This window comes from Strix aluco, chromosome 5, assembly GCF_031877795.1.
Source record: "Strix aluco isolate bStrAlu1 chromosome 5, bStrAlu1.hap1, whole genome shotgun sequence".
NCBI classification, from domain to species: domain Eukaryota; kingdom Metazoa; phylum Chordata; class Aves; order Strigiformes; family Strigidae; genus Strix; species Strix aluco.
This window is the reverse complement of record NC_133935.1, coordinates 72057781-72077077: the sequence shown is the minus strand read 5'-3', so window position 1 is coordinate 72077077 and position 19297 is coordinate 72057781. Positions and strand designations below refer to the sequence as shown.

At 41.6% G+C, this 19297-nt stretch overlaps 1 protein-coding gene across 7 annotated transcripts; it reads left to right on the top strand.

Annotated features, from left to right (window-relative positions):
* The first annotated feature begins 1116 nt into the window (after positions 1-1116).
* On the top strand, positions 1117-12474 carry TRMU (tRNA mitochondrial 2-thiouridylase). 7 transcript variants are annotated; one of them, XM_074827734.1, is made up of 11 exons: positions 1117-1232; positions 1669-1763; positions 4170-4276; positions 4828-4950; positions 6828-7000; positions 7965-8018; positions 8565-8631; positions 9464-9564; positions 10598-10742; positions 11000-11082; positions 12262-12474. In XM_074827734.1, exons 2-11 carry the CDS (start codon positions 1714-1716, stop codon positions 12400-12402), a joined length of 1044 nt encoding a protein of 347 aa, XP_074683835.1. In that variant the 5' UTR covers positions 1117-1232; positions 1669-1713; the 3' UTR covers positions 12403-12474. The 7 variants fall into 7 exon arrangements, with proteins under 7 accessions (XP_074683835.1, XP_074683831.1, XP_074683836.1 ...); XM_074827730.1 differs by having other exon boundaries at positions 1123-1232; positions 1669-1834; XM_074827735.1 differs by lacking the exon at positions 1117-1232 and adding an exon at positions 1243-1383.
* The last annotated feature ends 6823 nt before the right edge of the window (positions 12475-19297 follow it).

Genomic DNA, 19297 nt, shown 5'->3' with positions numbered 1-19297 from the left:
AGATCGTTTAGTCTTTACATTTGAAGGTTAGACTTGAACTTTCTCACTCTCAAAGAATAGAAAAATGCTTTTTTTGCCACACTCGGATAATACAGGGGGAGTTTATAAATACAGGGGGCTGAATGGAGATGAAATGCACACAGTAGTAGCCCATAAATGTCTTGGAGACTACAGACTTCTCTGCATCTACTAGCTTAATATACTTATGAAAGATTATCAAAAGATGGAAATGGTTTTTCAACTGTTTGTATTAATTCAAAAAGTGGTGGAAAGGGGAGACTAAGCCATTAAGTTGGAAGAAGTGTTCAGAGGTGTTTGTCAGACATTTTGATGCCTGGTTTTGAGCATGAGAACTTTATGACCAAGCAGGAGTCAAATGTGTGCTCCTAAAAGCAGGCACCTGGCCACCAGAGTATTTCTGGGATTCACCACCTGTAGTGACTAGCCTAACTCTTCACGGGGGTTCAGACACAGTTGACAGCTCCATCTGTCTTTAACTAAGCCTCATTCCAACCTCAAGGTACAAGTCGGTTGCTCACACAGCCAGAGACTCTTGAAGCAGGATTAGCACAGATGTCTGCCTGGGGCACGGAGCTAGGGGAGACTGTGCTGCTCTGTTGTGGCAGCTGGACCCAGGTAGAATCACCTTGGGCTTATTAAGCGATAATGAACATGAAGCAATCCCGTGGAGACTGCAATGTTTTCTTATGAGTTTTCCTCTGATCAATTCAGTTTGCCAAGCCCTGTTGCTCAGGGACAGTTGGAGGGTCCTTGTTTGAGGGTTTCGGTTGGCCTGAAGTGGGGAGGGTTGTGGGCCAGAACACTCCTGATTTTTCCCCGTTTCTGCTTGGTTGAACAATGTATGGCCTCCCCTACACAGCCCCTGCCCTGCGGGGAGAGGGGCAGGCCGGCGGCGCGGCACCGAGTTAAGCGGTGAAGGGGAAAGGCCGAGAGCTCCCTGGTACGAGCCTTTATAAGCGAGTAAACCAAGTGCTCACGCTACTCGTGCAGCAGCATTAGCTGACAGGGTCTACCCCGTCCCGCTCCTGATCAGCGCCGGAACCCCGCCGGGCGGGGCGGGGCTGGCGGCCGGAGGGGCGGGGCTGCACCCGGAAGGGCGGGGCTGCGGCCGGAAGCGGCGGTGATGTTGGCAGCGGGCGCGCGGCGCGTGGCCTGCGCCGTCTCCGGCGGGGTGGACAGCGCCGTGGCTGCGCTGCTGCTGCGCCGCCGAGGTGGGTGAGGGCGGCGGGGCCAGGCACTGCCCTCCGCCGGCGGTGCGCTGGCAGCGCGGCAGCTCTCGGTCCCGCCTCGGCCCTCCTGCCCGGCCGCTCCCCGCGCAGCCGAGTCCGGCCGGTGCCTCCCCGCCCTCACCCGCCTCCTCTGGTGGGTGGAGCAGCCGGGCGGCTCGGGGGCGGCAGGAGTGAGCGGTAAAGGAGGGGATAGGAGAGACTCAGAGCTAGGAAATCTCTTCGTGTTAGGTCGCCGGGAGAGCTTGGTTTTATGTTAGCTGTTAGCGATAGCAAAAAAAAATAGTCATACTGTACTGCGAAGTACAGGACTGCTCGCATTTTCTGAAGGAAGCAGTTAAGCAAGTCTCAAAAAACACAGGTTTTGGGTCCAGGCTGTAAGAATTTCACTCTATAAGTCATTCTCACCTTTATTTCATAGGCTACCAGGTGACAGGCGTCTTTATGAAGAACTGGGACCCTCTGGATGAAGAAGGATCTTGCTCCATCGACAGAGATTGCGAAGATGCTTACCGGGTTTGTCAGAAGCTTGATATCCCTTTTCACCAGGTTTCCTACGTGAAAGAGTACTGGAATGAAGTATTCAGGTAGAAACACGTTTGAAATAGATGGTCTTTCAGTGTATTGGTGTAGTACAGTGTTATTGTAGAAGTAAGGATGGACAGATGACAGGCAATAGCAATTTATTGCAGTATTATCAGTGCTAAGAGAAAGTGCTGGAGCCTGTTAAATATCAGAGGAATTATTTTTTCTTCATATTTAAGGTCAGCATATATATGTTGATTTTATTATTTTTGAAATTAATAGATTTCTCCCTACTTATGACCATATTGCAGTTGCTTTGTTGTGGCTTATTTCTTCTACTTCCCACATATTAGCCAAACCTTATTGTGGCTTGAGAAAAAAATATTTAATGGGGTGCTATTATTGTCTCTGTGTGTAATCTATACAGTACATTTCATGTTAATATATACTGAATCCAGTTTACCACAAAGTGATCATGAACCAGCTTTGCTTCTTTAAACTTCTAACAGATTTGAAACTGTTCTTTAAAGAGGGTGTTCAGATTTTCTGTGAATTTGTTCCACTTTAAGGGAAGAAAGTTCTACATAGGAAAAAGTTGAGAGGTTTTCTTGGAATGAGAAAGGAAGTATTGGTTTAACAACATGATTTATCTTTTATGCGCTCAACATAAGTACATAAAAGTTGTTACCTGATCTTCATCATCCCCCTTCAAGTAGTGCTGTTGTTACCTTGTTTTAGAAGAAACTGAGGAGTAACCTTATGCTACTTCTACTGCATGTTGAAATTACATCAAGTTGAGCACTAAGCTTTTGGACAGGGAAGAGAACAGCCCTGTTCTGGGAGAGTTCACTCCATTTTTCCCTCCTGGTGTAAGAGAATGAATAAATGTTATCAAAACTCTTGAAGGGTGTGGGGTGTCTGTAAATGACAGTGAATCAAAGATCATAGAATACCAGCTGTTCTTTTGCTTCTCATAATTTATTAGTACAGTGTTCCCAAACAGTCTGTTGCAAGTGTCTTGGTTTGTTTCAGAATCCTTTTTTCTTTACTATCATAACTGACCTTGAATTTACTTCTCCTTTGGATCTCTCTTTAGAGGGTTATTCATCAAAAAACACCTTTTATCACGAGAACTATTCTGGGTCTTGTCTTTCCCATGGTTTGTGGAAAGTCTGTTCCAGATCTTTACATCAATGAGCGATTCAGTAGTCACCCTTCGTTGCCTTTTCTCTGGTTCTGTACTTCATTTGAAGTTCTGAACTGGTGGCTTTATGCTGTGTCTTTTATAAAGCTTCCAGTGTACTCTTGCAGTATTTACAAAGGAGTATTGTGTTACCGTATCACAGAATCACAGAATCGTCTAGGTTGGAAAAGATGTTGAAGATCATCCAGTCCAACCATCAACCCAACATTAACAGTTCCCAACTACACCATATCCCTCAGCGCTAAGTCGACCCTACTCTTAAACACCTCCAGGGATGGGATGTAAGAGTGCAGTGTTGAGCCAGTATGGGGGAGGCAGCTCTGGGTGATTTAATTATTAGTATAAACTGTTGAATTCAGAACTGTTAAAAAGGAGTTAGACAAAATAAAAGGTATGTTGTTTGATTTTCTAGTTATGAATATAGTGTACAACATGGTAAGGAAGAAGCAGTTGATTCTGTTTCAGATGGTGAAAAGTAAAACCAAATACTAGGGATGCTGGTGTTCTTTTAAATCCAGTCTATGCCCTCAGTTCCTCTTGACTTCAGTAACTATTGATGACAAGCAAAATAATGCAGTGAGCAGGCCTTTTGGTATCTCAGTGCCTCACTGTATGCTGGTTTGATTTCATTAGTTACTATATCAGGCAACTAATGCGAAGCACTTTAATGACATGGCAGTGTAAAACTACAACATGACTTTGAAAAACTACTTGAATTTCTTGAAGGAAAAAAAAAGATAGGAAAAAGTCCCTATGAAATTAAGCCACATGACTGCTTATGGTGGCATTATTGCAGGTTAAGGTATTGTGCATTCAGCTGAGACACCGTAACTCCTGGTGTGTACCTCACAGCACTGTCACTTTGAAAAATTAAACAGGGTTGTTTAATTCTGAAAGTAAGTATTTCGTAAGAGATGAGTAGGATGTGCACAGTGGGCAGCCATGTCTCCCCTGAGGGAGTATTAATTTAATAAAACACGGTTACTAGATTGTGAGTGATCATTTGACCATGTCCTCAGTGCACTTTGGAGAAAACCATCGTTTTTTACCCCTTTAATGGATATTTTATTTCTTGTGTAAAATGTTTAGTATGACTGGGTTTCAAGTCCTCATGCTTAAACAGATTGTTCAGTCTTGGGTAGTATTATGCAGGGTTAATAATGTCGATATGCATTTGAATCTTTATTTTACAGTGATCTCTTAAAAGAGTATGAATTGGGAAGGACTCCTAATCCTGATATTGTGTGTAACAAGCACATCAAATTCAACTACTTTCTTCATTATGCTATGGATAACCTTGGTAAGGCATTTTCAAGTGTGTCAGTACAGAGTGTGAGCGCCATGGAAATGCTTAAAGGATACAAACTCTTGAAAACATGGGGAAAAACATGAGTTCATATGCATGCCTGATTCACGTGTCTCTGTGGCAGTATTTAATATTTACAAAGTATGTGGTTTGAAGTTTGCTTTTACATATGTAATCGTAGAATGGTTCAGGTTGGAAAGGACCTTTAAAGGTCATCTAGTCCAACCCCCCTGCTGTGGGCAGGGACATCTTCCACTAGATTAGGTTGCTCATATGTAAGAACAGATTTAATTCAGGCACACACATTGACCTGACCATTCAGTTTTACATTCTTAGGTGGTCCTTAAAGTACAAAAGCACAAGTGCTGGCATGCTGATGAATAGTTTACATTATTTAAATAGCAGGAGTACGATTATTGCCAGTATAAGTCTTCTCTGTAGATTTTCTTCCTTCATGGCTTTCTGCTTTTCTTACTGGCTGTTTATAATCTTATTTTAAACTGTGAATTTCAAGTATGTGCCTTTGTGTTTTGTTTTCTTGATAGGAGCAGATGCAATCGCTACTGGGCATTATGCTAGGACCTCACTAGAGGATGAGGAAGTGTTTCAGCAGAAACATATTAAAAGGCCACAAATGCTTTTCAGAAACCGTTTTGAAGTTAGAAATAGTAAGTGTTTTCTTCATTTCATATTTCATCCTAGACATGGAAGAGAAATTTAAACTATGGTTGGTGTCACAGAATCAGGGGAGTTTACCTTACACACAATGATTACCGTTTAAACCCCAGCCTTTGTAGAAGGTTGATTGTGCAAAACAAGGGACTTGCATTACTGAAAATTACCCTGGGTAGTCAAGTATTACTTTTTCTATTTTAAGAGTTCTAATCCAGGTGCAGAGGGAAGAATAAGCATTTCAGTAATAATCAACATTCTGGAGGAGCTGTCATGTGGATTAAGGAGACAGGGTTATCTTCTATACCCTGGAGAATTATTTCAAGAAATCTTTATATATATATATATAATAAAATTTTCTTTTTTAATGTTTCTTCTGTTTTAGGGAATGTATTTGGCTATTCAGTATATAGTATAGATAGAACTCATTGTGGGGATATGCTTAAGTGGAATTTTAGAATTAAAACTTTGAAGCATTAAAATTAATAACATACTTTTAGTCAGTAATTGGACTTTATATTATTTTACTGGAAAAAATCAGGTTCTCATTCAGTAATTCAATTGTTCTGCCTTATTTTTCTGTTCTCCTGTAGAAGCCTGGTTTTCCCAGGTAGATCAAGGTTCTGCCTACACTGCAATTGAAAAGTGCAAGTGCAGCATGTGCAGACATTTTTAAGACTACAGTTCTTGGGTCAGCAAAGTTACTAGCAGGCAGCAGTGCAGGTTTTGCTCTTCACTTTAATAGTCTGCCTGTGGGTGTACATAATCAGAGGTTGATCTCAGCACCACAGTGATGCTTTTGTTATCAGTACAGCCTTGAAACAGTTTGATGAATGCTGTTTTGGGTATGTCTCTGCATGGCACTATCACAGCTTGGATGGCAATGTAGAGATTTCCCAAATAACTCTGCAGTGGGCCATAATGCAGTAAAGTAACTCAGATGAAGCTCTGATATATGATGAGAAGCATGCTATACCCCAAGGGAAAGAAACTTGCAAACTACCACTATGCAAAGCTGCCATGGTGTCGTTTTTGTGTTACAGATTCCCTGCTTTAATTTGTTTGTTCTGGACTTAAAGGGGTTTATTTGTTTCTTTGTTTTAATTTTATTTCTGGAAAGTTGAAATGGCCCCAGTGGAACCAACAGTCTATACTTGTGACAGACTGTGTTTCACAGTTGTAGTATTTTGTGATGTTCTAAACGGGCTCCCTGCCCTGTTACTAAGATTTCGTAAGTTGTGACTGAACTATTGGCCTGTAGTTAGTGTTCATTTGAGTCGAACACATAAGTAGAGTTTGTACAACAGCAGAGCTATTAGCTCTTAAAGAGAGTGGACAGAACATGACTGAAAAACTGTACCACTTTTATTTCATCTGGGCAATCATGAGACTTCCTCAATTTTGAAGAAAAAAGTCAAACTCTCTAAGCATTGGGAATAACTGCTGATTGTTCAACTCATTGATTTATAGCAGTGTTATTTCTGGGCAAAACTGAATGTCTTTTTGAAGGACAGTATACTCTAAGATATTTGAGTCTTCGTTCTCTCTTTCACATGAAATGTAAAAGTTGTTTTTGCTTTTCATATTGTTGATGTTCTTGTCAGTGACACATGCAGCATTGTAATAGATGAGGCAGTGTAAGACTATCTAAGATTCTGTGTTGTACAAAATCAGGATCTTTCTAGATTGTTTTAGTGGTGAGAAAATACCCAAACGTTTTCAGTCAGATTTTGAAAAACCTGAAATATACTGTCTTTAACATGTATTTGGAAATAATAAAACTAAAATGTTGATTGTCAAACAAAATGCTAAAGTAAGTTGAACTATTAAAGGGGGTTATGTTGAGATGCTTTACGTGTTCTGCATTTTGCAGCTGTGAAACTCCTTCAAGGGGCTGACCTCTTTAAGGACCAGACCTTCTTTCTAAGTCAGATCTCACAGGATGCTCTGAGGAAAACCATTTTCCCTTTAGGGGATTTAACAAAAAGTTTTGTGAAGAAGATAGCAGCGGAACATGGCCTTCATCATGTCCTAAAGAAAAAAGAGGCATGGTAACACTTAAACTTTTTTTATTTTTATTTCTTTCTGAAACAGAATTTTCTGAACTTTTTGAACTTCAGACTGTGACAACTCATCTGTTTCTGAGCACTGTAATAGAATAGGTTGGGAAGCAGTTTTATAGCTATCTACTCGCTTAAAAGTCCTTCTATGAGTATGTGGTTAGTTGTGTATTTTAGCCTGCAGATAATTTGTCTACCACTGTACCTCAAAAGAACTAAGGTGAATATGAGTGTGTTAGGATGATGTGAGCCTTAAGGAATGCATTCTCTATCACAGCAGGTGAGAAGCCTTTGGTCTTTATTGTCTATAGCTTTTAAAGGCTTCCTCACTATAATTGTTTTTCAATATGTCTTTACAGAAATTGGATCATACTGTTTTGCCACAGTTACTCTAAAAAAAAAAAGTTCAGTTTCTCTGAGAACTAACACTTCATGAGTTGATTCTAAAAAAATGTAATGCAGGCAGCAATTGTGTTGCTGATGCTGTCTTGGTTGCTTTTAATGTTTATATTTATCCACTGTAAATGGGTATTTGAAGAATGTAGGCAGTAACTGAAATGGAAAGGAAAGCCTATTTGGTTTTGAAAGTTTTTTCAAGAGATATACCATTACTGTATAATTTGTGTTACTTTTGTACTTGAATCTGAAAGAGACTTCTGTTTTTAATATACATACAACGTAGTCACCAAGGTTAACCTATGTATTTATTCAACATGTGGTCTGTTTCCAGCTGTTTTGCTTCTTCTCTGTGCTTATGGCTCTTGCTGATGCTGTACAGAATTAGTTTACCTGTGTTGGAGCAGATGTGGTTCTGTTTATTTTATGACATGTCTAGCATAGTTTGGGATACATAGAGGGGGGAAAAATCCATCTTGGAAAGATTATTAATAGACATTATTTCAAATGTTTTTCTCTGCTTTTATGGATTCAATACCACGTTTCCTTTTCAGAGTATGGGAGTCTGTTTCATTGGTGAAAGAAACTTTGAAAATTTCCTTCTTGAGGTGAGCAACATTAAACCTATGACAATCTTTTATGTTCTGCTCTGGTTTTCAATAATAATTTATAACACCGTCTACAGAAAAACCTCCCAACACCTTGTGTCCCTCACTAAGTAGCAATGTCCCATCTCCCCTTGCAGTCCCAAGCCTACCCAGAAGCTAACACCAACAGCCTGTAGGAATGTAGGAAGTATCTTTCCCCTCCACGAGCAAACAGTCACTTTCTGTAGCAAAAGGAGCGTGTGAACTTACACTCCTGTGCCTACCAGGCTCTGACAAGTGGTTGGGATGTGAGAGGCACATGGCTGAATCCTGCTGTCCCCTGGCATAAGTGAGGATGGGGGGAGTGAAGCCCAGAATTATTGCTGATAGGGACTGCCCTTCCTACTTTCCTCTCTCAAGCATCAGGGAAGAAGTAGAAAGCTGCTTGGGCAGAGTTTGCTTCTTGAAAAGTTGTTTTCCAACTTCAAGGGAATGTAGTGACAGAACCTGAAATATAGTTTTTTTGGGGCCATCTTGTGACTTAAACAATCTCTTCCTGTTTGGTAGTATTTAGAACCTCAACCAGGTAACTTTGTTTCCATTGAAGATAAGAAGGTGATGGGAACGCACAAAGGTAATGGGCTAATACACCTTAAAAACTGCTTTTAGATAAATGGAACAATACTGCTTATATTTGGAGGGACAAATTTTGTGAAATTTCCAGTCAGTCTACAGGTTTTTCCCAGTTTGATAACTCTAATAATCGTGGAAAACTTACTTTATACAATAGTAGAGCCTTGAACTACAACTGATTCATGATTAATTGTTCCATGTTGCAAGAAAGTAAATGATAATTATTAGGGTTACTCTGTTTATATTAAGTGGTTGTTAATTTAATACCGAGAGACTGTAGTTCATCTAATTAGATCAAAATGTCTGTGCTTCAGCTCCAGATTTTTTAGTACTTAAACTTTGCAGAAAAAATACACCGTGCGCCTCAGTGATGCACAAGTAGGACATCCCCAGACATGGGCAGTTTACCTTTTCCTTTCCTTCTGTGTGTCCTTCCTTCACTCTCTGCAGTTCTAACTGCCAGAACTGAGTTCCTCTTCCCAAGTAATTTATGGAAGTAGGGTGTTCTACTAGTACATAAAATTAAAGGAAACTTGTAAGACTGAGTGGTAGCAAAGCCACAAATTGAAGCTGTAATAAAGAAATGTTTGTCTTTTATAAACCCTAGGAATACCACAATTGAAACTGATTAGTTTGAAATCGTGTGCTTCAGGTACAGACGAAAACTTTCAAGTAGGTGTTAGTTTAGTTTGTAATTGGCACACTTCTCTAAGACAACTTGGTTTGTTAGTCTTTGTTTAGTGGTAAAGTTTTGGGGAAATGACTTTAATATATTTTTCTGAAAGTAAAAGATTGAAAGTTGCTAGCAGCATTACATTTTTGTATTTCTTTAGCTTGGTTCCTCTACACAATAGGCCAGAGGGCTAGACTAGCAGGCCTGAAGGATGCTTGGTTTGTTGTAGACAAAGATGTCAGCACTGGAGATGTCTTTGTGGTGAGTTAATTAACACTGGTATTGCAAATGACTAGTACAAGCATTTTGTGACTCCTACTGTACGGAATGTGATTCTAACCTGGGCAGAATTCTTGGCTTTCCTCTTGGTGGAAACAAGAATCAACTAGTGCAGCATCAGCAGATTACAAACATCTTGTCCAGACCATCTTTTCTTGAGTAGAAAATTGGTTTAGATTTTGGCATAGAACTTTTCCAAACAAAGGGTGAATACTGAAAAGAATTGGCCAATCTACTGAGCTCCTACTTTCTATGCTAAAACTTGAGGTTTTATTGTAGTTATTATGACACAGTATATAAAGTGTATATTATCTTGGTTTACTATTTCTAGTAAAAGAAGTAGTAACCAGTAATACAGTTTGATTTTGAAAACAGAATATATATAATACTGCAAATAATTGGTGTCTTAATGACTAGTCATATGAGATGACTGGGAGTTCTGCAGTGGCTAGAATTGTTAATATTTCTTGCTGTTCATGCAGTTATTACTCTTATTTGATACTGATGTGATTATAATGAGGTGTTCTGCTACTTGTTGATGTGCCTGGGGGGGAGAAAATCATAATCAAATGAGAGTTGAGAGGAAACAGGTAGGACAACTAAGAATTTTTTTTTTATGCCCTACGGTAAGGTTGTGTGTGTGCAATGCCTTTGCTGGGGAGGTGTTGAGTTGAGAAATTAGAGAAGAGGGAGGTAGCATCTTGTTCAGGCTGAGTTCAGATATCTACTGCCCTCCTTATCCTACCTCAACAAGGCAGAAATATGATTGGAAGAAAAAGAATACAGGAGGTGACATGACTGAGATGTAGAAGACAAATAACTCAGGCTTGCTTTAGCTTATTTTTTGTATTAAAGACTTCCACCTGGAAGCTGATTAAGTGCTAATAAATGCTTGCTTTCTTACTCGTTGTGCCTTCATTTTGATATGGCTTCATGCTTCTTCTATATTTCATGCTTTACAAGTTATGTTGATGCTTTTGCTAGAGAGCATATTAAGTAAATGTTGTATTTCAAGGCACCATCAACAGATCACCCTGCTCTGTACAGAGACCTATTGCGGACAAACCGAGTGCACTGGATAGCAGAGGAACCTCCTGCAGAGCTTGTTAGAGATAAAATGATGGAATGTCATTTCAGGTTTCGGCACCAGATGGCACTGGGTAATCAAACCTTGTTTTGTTTTTTGTTTTACTCAGTTTGTGGAATTGTGGTAGTGTGTTCTGTGTAGTTTTGCAGAAATATTTGATATGTTTTGGCTTGCCTTTCTGCTCTACGGTTTCTGGAGTGTCTTTATAAAACAATTCTGTGTAACAGTATCTTAACTTACATCTGTTTAACTTAGTGATGAAGGGTTGGGATTTTTTTTAATGTGAATGTAAGGATTAACTGGCAGGTGTTTGGCCATTTTCTGCTCTAGTGCCGTGTGTGCTGACTCTAAACCAAGATGGGAGTGTGTGGGTGACATTAGTGAAGCCAGCAAGAGCTATCACACCTGGGCAGGTAAGTGATTAGAAGTGATCTTCTTTCCTTTTTTGTGTTTTCGCTTATCTGGCTAATAAAACAGAGTAGTGTTTTTATTAGTTGGAGTAAAGTAGTTAATTTATTTGCACATGAGAGCAGTTAGGTCTATTTTGACATCAGCTGTTTGGAAGGAGATTGTTTCTAGTTTTAAATGGTCTGTTATCCATATATTTGAGAAACTGGCTTACAAGTTTTAGTGAAACATGAAAAATTCTCTGGTAATCAGTTGTATATGCAGAAATGGAATCTGTTGTTGTCTTCAAGAAATAGGTTTAAGAAGGCATTAGTTTGGTAATTGGCTGCTTAATATGGTTTTAGTGTTCAACTTCATTTAGTGAGCTTCTGTGTCCAGTGAATTACACTGTCCTGGAACAGTACTGAGAAGAGGTACTGTGTAGTGATGCCTTTTAACACTGTTAATATAAAGATACTCCTCCACATTGTAAACCAGTGGTTCTCAAACGTTTTCCGCATGCCCTCTCACAGCATTTGTTCTATCCTCCCTCTTGCTCCCCAAAACTTGGGGGCCCATGGAACGTATCGGGAGGGAAACTGTCTGAGAAGTATTTGTAATGGAGAGAGGGATACACTTAAGAGAAGTGAGCTGAGCTGAGAAGACTCCAGCCAGAGCTGATGATGGGCATGAGAAGCCCATGACTGCCAGGAGCTGCTGAGCCTGTAACTGGGCTCTTTACTGCAAGTTAATGAGGCCAGGCCGAGAGGTCTGTGCTCCTCCTCTCCTGCAAGAACCTGCTGAGCATGTCAGGGAGCCCCAGTTGCTTCCTTCCAGATGGTCTGCTCCAGTAGTCCTTGGTGCCCTTCCTATTTTGAGAAGTGCCACTGTAGCCTGGGCACGGTTGTCTGGGGAGGGTCCAGTGAAGATACAGATGATGATACATATGTCATCCCCTTTGGGAAAGGATGCTTTCCAGCCCAGTTCATTCCACCTCAGTAACTGAAGACTTTTGAGACAATCTTGCAGAAGTTTGATGGAATTTCCATAAACACTCATGTGAGCCAACAAATCCTCTGCTTTTTTTTTTCCTTAAGATTTAATCAGAACAAATATAAATGAATACACAGGTGTTGCACAGCCTGCAGTTGCTCGCCATGTTGTTTGCAGCTGCTGAAAAGACTCTCCCTGTGTTTATCTCCCAGTTCGCGGTGTTCTACAAGGGTGACGAGTGCTTGGGTAGCGGGAAGATCCTAAGGATGGGCCCATCGGTGTATACCATGCAACAGGGCAAAAACCGAGAGGAAGGTCCAAAGAAGGAAGACAAAATAGAACCAGCAACGTAACATATGGGTTTGTTTATTGAAGAACTTTGGAGAATTTGCTGCCTGAGAATAATAAAAACAATAATAAACATATTTTTTGTTGATCTGTATGTTTTAAAGGTCAGTTGACCATCAAGTCCCAGCTCTTGACTGTTAGCACTGAACAGGTTTAAAACTAAAGCCAGTTTGGTACAATTTTACTGGACTGGGTGGTGATATTTATGTTAATACATATCAAGGGATGTCTTAAAGTTGTTCTCTAATAGTAGTTACACATACAAGAATTTTACTATAAAAATCATGTCTGAAATCATAAATTTATCTTTTATGCATAAGTGAAATACTTCTTTTTCTTACTTGAAGATACCTATCCCTAGGTAAAGCATATATGTTGTATTACAGTAAATGTGTGTTTGTGCTTTGAACTCTGGAAGAGGAATGAATGATATTTAAGTTCAGCATTTTGAATGAACTCCAAGCAGCAGATATTTATTTTTCATTTTATACAGTTTTATAAGAGATGCTTTGGATCCTTAAGCTGTATTAAGTAGTGGGTTTAGATGTTTATGTAATTCAGAATTACAAATCCAGGGGTTTAAAAATAGTCTTGATCATTACATTTTTTTTCACACAACTGACTAATTTTGATTTAATTGCTGAGGGCAGAGGCTGTTTGGTTTGTCTCCTGGAGAAGGGAATGCATTGTTATGCTTCAGAAAAATGCAAATTCATATGCATTTCCTTATTATGTAGCTAACTTAATATAGACCTGATAATAATTGGATCTTGCCATGTGTCAAAATAGAGTGGTATTAGGAAGAGTTGAATACCCCTGTCCAAATTGCCTACATTTATAAGGATTGGGTGCATACTGAGGACACTCTAAGCTTATAATAAAACTTTATTACTGCAAGTCAACAAAAATTAATTCCTGTCTTTCAGCATGGTGGTAGAAAGTAATTGTCCCTAAAGTACAGCTTTGCAGGAGCAGGGCTTTACAGATGGGTGTAGAATTTTGAGTTTTGCAACCAATTTGGGTGGTAGGAAAGTAGTACCATGAATAGATCTTTTCAGCAGATCTGAAGGCTTAGATTACATGTACATCCTTTTCTGTTGTCTTACTATCTTCTAGTAATTTATTTCTTCTGGTAAGAAAAGTAAAAGGTAGTCTCTTTTCTTCAAAGCGTGGAAGTAGAAGGGGCAGAAGACACTCTTCAGTGCCCACCTGCTAAGTCTGGCAAAGCTAAACACAGTTCAGGGAGCCCTATGGAAAAAAGCTAGACTGTTAAAATCTCACGCATTTGTATGACACTACAGTAGATCTGCTTGAGAGGGGAGAAAAGCCTTCCTTTTTTACTGGTGTCAAAATCAATTCAATTTAAAAGTGTCTTCAGAGTGTCTATCCACGTGCAGGTTAACTGTAAAGATTATTCACGCTTCATGTCAACTCCTGATTTGTGTTAGGTTGGTTGTGTTATGAATCCTGGTCATGACATCTATGTTTTTTTCCTAATGTTTTCCTTATCTTTGCAAAATGTGGAATTAATTACTAAGGAACTAATGCTCCACATTTTCCTCTTCTGAGTTTTCCAGTAAGTGTCCCAATTAAAATCTTCACAAATGTTTTGTGTTACACTGGTGTAGTTTTTATTATTAGTTCATCTCTCAGCACTCTCAGGTATGTTTGTTGATACTGTACTGGTAGAGGTAGGTTCAACTGTGAGGATATGAAAAAGGACATAGCCATTTCTGTGTCCTCAAAATTCACTTTCTTTTAAAATTTACAGAATTGCAGAGGTTGACCTCTGGAGATCATCTAGTCCTCAACTCCAGTGCTCACAGTAGGGGCAACTAGATTTTGAATATCTCCAAGAATGGAGACTCCACAACCTGCATTGATAAGATCCCCCTGAGCATTTTCTTCTCAAGGCTGAACAGCCCCAGCTCTCTCAGCTTTTCCTTGTATGACAGATGCTCAATCCTCGCTTATCAGCTCCTCCATATCTGTGTCAGGAAGTTACCAGTGCTCCAGAGACCTCCTGGACCGCTTGTGCCTTTCTGTGTTGACCCTCTGGCAGGTATCAGAATGCTTTTAAGTCCTCCACTGGGAGAAGGGTCTGCAACCATGAGGCTTCTTCTGTTTGTCTTTCTTCCTGGCCACTGAGACTGTAGCAGACACCCCCAGCAATGCCATCCACATAGGTTGCCCTCTAATCCTGACACAGGTGCTCTGAGGTGGCTCATTGTCCACCCCCAGCCAGAGCTCTGTGCTGTCCTGCTGCTCCCTCACAGCCAGGATGACCCGGGCCTGCCCCATCCTGCCTGCCCCGTCCTCCCCGGAGAGCCTGAACCCATGCATGGCAGCACTTTGCCGGTGTGAGCTGTCCCACCCTGTCTTTGTGATCCCAATGAGACTGACCCTGCAACTGCCTGCAACACAGACCTCTTAATTCCTGTTGTGTGTTCCCCATGCTGCATGTGTACTGTGCAGGCACTTCAGAGGGGCACCTAGAGAGGTTCCCTCCTGCCTGTTTTGTTGTTTTCAGGGTCTCTCCTGCCTGGATCACCCTGCTGTCTTTAGCTTGCCAACCTGCTGCCTTTAGCTTGCCAACCCCGTCCACCACTGGGTCTCCCCATGACATCCTGGCTCCAAATGCCTGGTGAACAGGAAACCTCCCTAGGTGCCAGGTTGGGTCAGCAGCTGGAGCTTCTGTCCCCTGCGGCAGGGAGTGTCTGGCTGCTGTCACACTATCTGTCCCTCCTTCGGTACGGTGGCAGGTTTGAGCTCTCAAGGCTGCAGGGTTTCAGAGAAGATCCAATTAATCTCTCCCTCACCACCTCTGACATGGTGCAGGCTGCTGGCCTCCTGCCATGGCTCCTGGTGACACAGACCTCCACCAGTGCTCCCCTCCTGCAGGCAAGGAGCCCAGCTCTGCTTGGCCTGGGGGGCTGTGCCCTCCCTGAGGAGCTTGGTCTAAGTTAAAGTCACTGTTAACATTTCCTCCTTTGACAGAAGAGAGTTACTGGTTTTTAAAGTCCTAAAGTTGCTGAGTTGTGATTGCCACCACCTGGAAATGAAAGTCAGATTTTTAGAGTTGGTACATGACTGCAGAACCAGTGATATCCCAGCTGGTAATTTTGTTTAGCTTAAGGCTCTGTTAGACACTAGTAGTTTCCAACCATTAACGTTTCTCTTGTATAATGAGTCCTTACCTCCTTTTTACTTTTATGTTTCTACCAGGCAGTATTTACTTTCCTATGTGCCCCCAAGGATTTAAATACGTGCATTCTTTTGGCTCTAAAACTCCAAAGTTTAGCTAGTGTATAGCCGTTTGTGATTTCTGGACTTATTAAAGTGTTCACAAGGTAAGTTCTCAGAGCTGCCTAAAAATGTCTGCTGGGCCTGCCCAAACCCACTGAAATCACATCTGCCTGGGGCTGAACTCTGCTTGGAGCTCAGGATGAAGGAACTAAGATCCTTGCAACTTGTTCCCATCGTCCTGGTTTTAAACTCACTTGCTCTTAGACAGTCTTTTGAACCTACTCCAAAAAATGTTTCTAGGCAAACCCCCTACTTGATAAATTTGAATTGGTTTTGCAAATACTTTAAGAACAACAAAAATATCCCACAATAATTTTGATAAATTTGCTATTTTTTTGCAAGAAAATGTTCATCCTGCCCTGTAGGCTTAGTAGTTACTTGTGGTTTTCTGGGTGTGAGCATTGCTTCAGTGATGGGTGGAGCTGCTGGGTGGTTTCGGCTCTGCTTTACTGCCTGGGTAAAGTGTTGCTGGCTATGAATACAGTGAGAAAGCACCAGGGGATGGCTCATCCAAGCAGGGGATGTGTGTCCCTGCAGCCTGAATGCATTTCCTTAACCTCTGAAAAGAAAAGGACTTTTTTTACCCTCCTTCAGGATTTTTTTTTTCATTTTATCTCTCTCAGGTTTTTATAAATACCATTCTGAGGACAGATTCTCCCAGTGCATTATCCCTGGGAAGGCTTTGCTGCTGGATTGCTGGTATGATGCCAGGAGCATCCCTAGCTCAGGTGACTTGAGGTGCTCGCTTGGATAAGGGACAGTCAGTGTAGACGTCATTAGTGCTTTTAAGATCGTTATGGTGAATTTAGGAATTCTGGCTATGAGATCCCAGTTCTGCTGAGAGCCGCTGAGCCAGTGCCTCATAGCAGGAAAGTTTAGCCAATGCTGCCTGTAACATAACTGATGGGGCACAATGAGTGTCTGCGACAGCTCCTGTAGGACAGAGGCTTTTTAACAAATGCTCTGCTTCCCTCTTCTTCTTTAAGCATCCTTAAAATTGGATACAGCAGCAATCCAGGATGGCTAATGCAGAAAATTCATTAAGCTAACATGCTGTTCTTCAGTGGAAATCTCTCTAGCAATGGTCTCAATTCACCTTTGAGGTTCAGGAACTTTGATTTTATCATTAGAGCTGAACCTCGTGGTTCTAATGAAGAAAACTCATCTGAGGAAGAGGTGAGTATGGACAGTGTTTGGTTGATAGAGACTCATTGTCTGAGAAGGATGGAGGCTGCTTCTTGGCTTCAGTGCAGTTCAGCCTTTTGGTGGGATGACGAGCAAAGACCTTTGATGTGATAAAGCAATTGCTGCTATTGCTCCCAGTGAATCTCACCGTACCGCTGGAAGCTAGGCATTAGTAGGCATTTGTGAAATTCAAACTGCAAAAAGCTTCTTGCATGGGATGTTTTACAACAGGTTGCACATGTCTAGCAACGTGAAGCTTGTATGTTTAATACAGCATTTCCAAATAGCTTGTACTGGTCAGAGGTGGTGGTACGTTTCTCTTTCCATCCCATATGTTTCTCCTGGGTAAGGTAAGGGTCTTAACTACTGACTTCCTGCATGAGATCCTTGCTCCTCTCATGTGTAGGGTCTCTGGTAAGGGGTATTTTATCCTGTCCTGCACAGGGACACAGCTTCTCAGGGGAGTCTGGCAGAGCAGCCTATAGAGGCACTTTTCTACCACTGGATCTGGCTGTTACATACAAGATGAGCAGCACCATCACCATGTCTGACTACGTTTGTAAAGAGGACAGTGGTTTCAGTAACACCAGTCCTGCCTGGCTGGTGTGCGGTAGGGTTATGTTGAGAAGCACTGCCTGAATCCCACGCTCCTGCTCTGAGGCTTCCAGCCTAACCCAGATCATCACAAAATGGTTGTGAAAGCGCACAGTGGCACAGCTGTAATAGCTTGGAAACATGCAAGTAAGAGTGAGGTGAGAGCAGAGGTCGGTGCCTGGGATCAGGCAGCTGCTTTCCCTGAGAGACCATCACTGACAGAGCCCCTCTCATGCAGCCTTTGCCAAGGCTGGAATTTGTCCAAGGTTTGGCTTGAATTGGGTAAGAGCAGGCTGACAGGTGAATTTTCTTTTTTTCTCTACTGCAGAAGATTAGCATCGACATGCTTTTTAAAATTAATTGGCTTTTCACTTTTTTTGTCATTTTTCTCCCACTTTGGGCAACAGATTGCAAGCAGGTGATTTCACTTTCAAGTTGTCGTTAAGCTTTTCAGGTCTTGAAATATTTGGTTTCAAAGATTCAAGTGAATAACTTAAAAAAAAAAAAAAAGGACTTTTCCCTTCTAAAGTAGAGAACGTGATAACAAGAATTGGATCATGTAACTGGAAAACCACAGCTCATGTCAGCTAAAGGCTGGGACTGAATTGAAATTTCTGTTGTACCCTGTGAATATGTTTGAAACTTCTGTTGCTGAGTGTATGAAGGCTGAAGAATTGCACTCCAAGTGCAGCCTTATTCCAAAAGTGTGTGAAACCTGTTTTAATTGCTCTCCTGGTTTTGTTCCAGCTTCCAGCTGGTCCTGCAGAGCTGAGGGGCAGGGATGTCCCCTATGCAGGGAGAGCAGGGTGGTCCTCTGATTCTTTTTTCACCTGTGTAGCTTCTTTGGAGAGGTGAGACGTCACACAGGTATTGTGAAGGGCTTCATTCACACTGCAGCAGCTCAGTATTTATGGTCCAGCATTAAAGCATTGGCTCTTGGTGTTCGTGTTGGCTTGTAGGGCTGAAAGAACCTTTCATCCTCATGCTTCAAAATTAAGTATTCACGTGCTTTCTCTCTGTAGCTGCAAACCATGGGGAATAAAGCTGACATATTCTTTTCACAAAGCCTTTATTTTTCCTTTTTAGAATAGATCTCTCTTTTCAGCATACCTATAAGCAAAAAGTAACAGGTTTTTGGTTGCAACATTTAAGTTTGTATGTATACATATTGCCATTCAGCCCCCCTGTATAAGTCTGAGCCCTTCTCAGGAGCTGGGAGATGATGTGTGCAACCACCCGTGCTGACTTGCCCATGCAGGTCATGGGACAGGACCAGAGTGAAGATTCACAGCGCAGCCTCTGCTGCCTGGATTTCAGGGACGTGCCGTTTCAGAGTTAAGGGTACAACTTCTCCTTCGACCTTTATTCCCAAACTAGAATTTTCAAATCTCTGTCTAAAACACCCCTTTCAGCTTGGAGACTTCAGCACAGGAAGGTCCAGCGAGAGTCTCTGCTGTCTCTTCTCTATGTGGGAAGGTGTTGGGTTCTGCAGCCAGGGATGGCAGAATGAGCTGCCGTGGGATCTCTGTGCCACCAAACAGCCTTAGAGTCGGGCCGTGGAAGCATGCAGCACCTTCTGCTCTGCAGTAATGCCTTCTTCAAGCTGGATCCCCTTCAGAAGATGGAGCACATAATATGGAGGGGGCACAGCAAAGTGAGTCTCCTGGATGCTTTCCATAAGCACGTGACTCCCTTATCACTCACATTTATGGTACTGTAAAAAAAAAAAAAAAAAAAAAAGGCTGAGGTTTCATCACAACTGTAAGCCAGTCTCAGTGGGAACTGCCACCAGAGATGAAGCCCTTCCATCTCCTG

Bases quoted from the DNA above. Each gene is read 5' to 3' on its own strand.
- TRMU (XM_074827730.1), top strand. From the start codon at position 1,145: ATGTTGGCAGCGGGCGCGCGGCGCGTGGCCTGCGCCGTCTCCGGCGGG. The intron at 1,835-4,169 runs GTAGAAACACGT...TTTATTTTACAG, and splicing joins TACTGGAATGAAGTATTCAG to TGATCTCTTAAAAGAGTATG. The intron at 7,001-7,964 runs GCATGGTAACAC...TTTCCTTTTCAG, and splicing joins ATGTCCTAAAGAAAAAAGAG to AGTATGGGAGTCTGTTTCAT.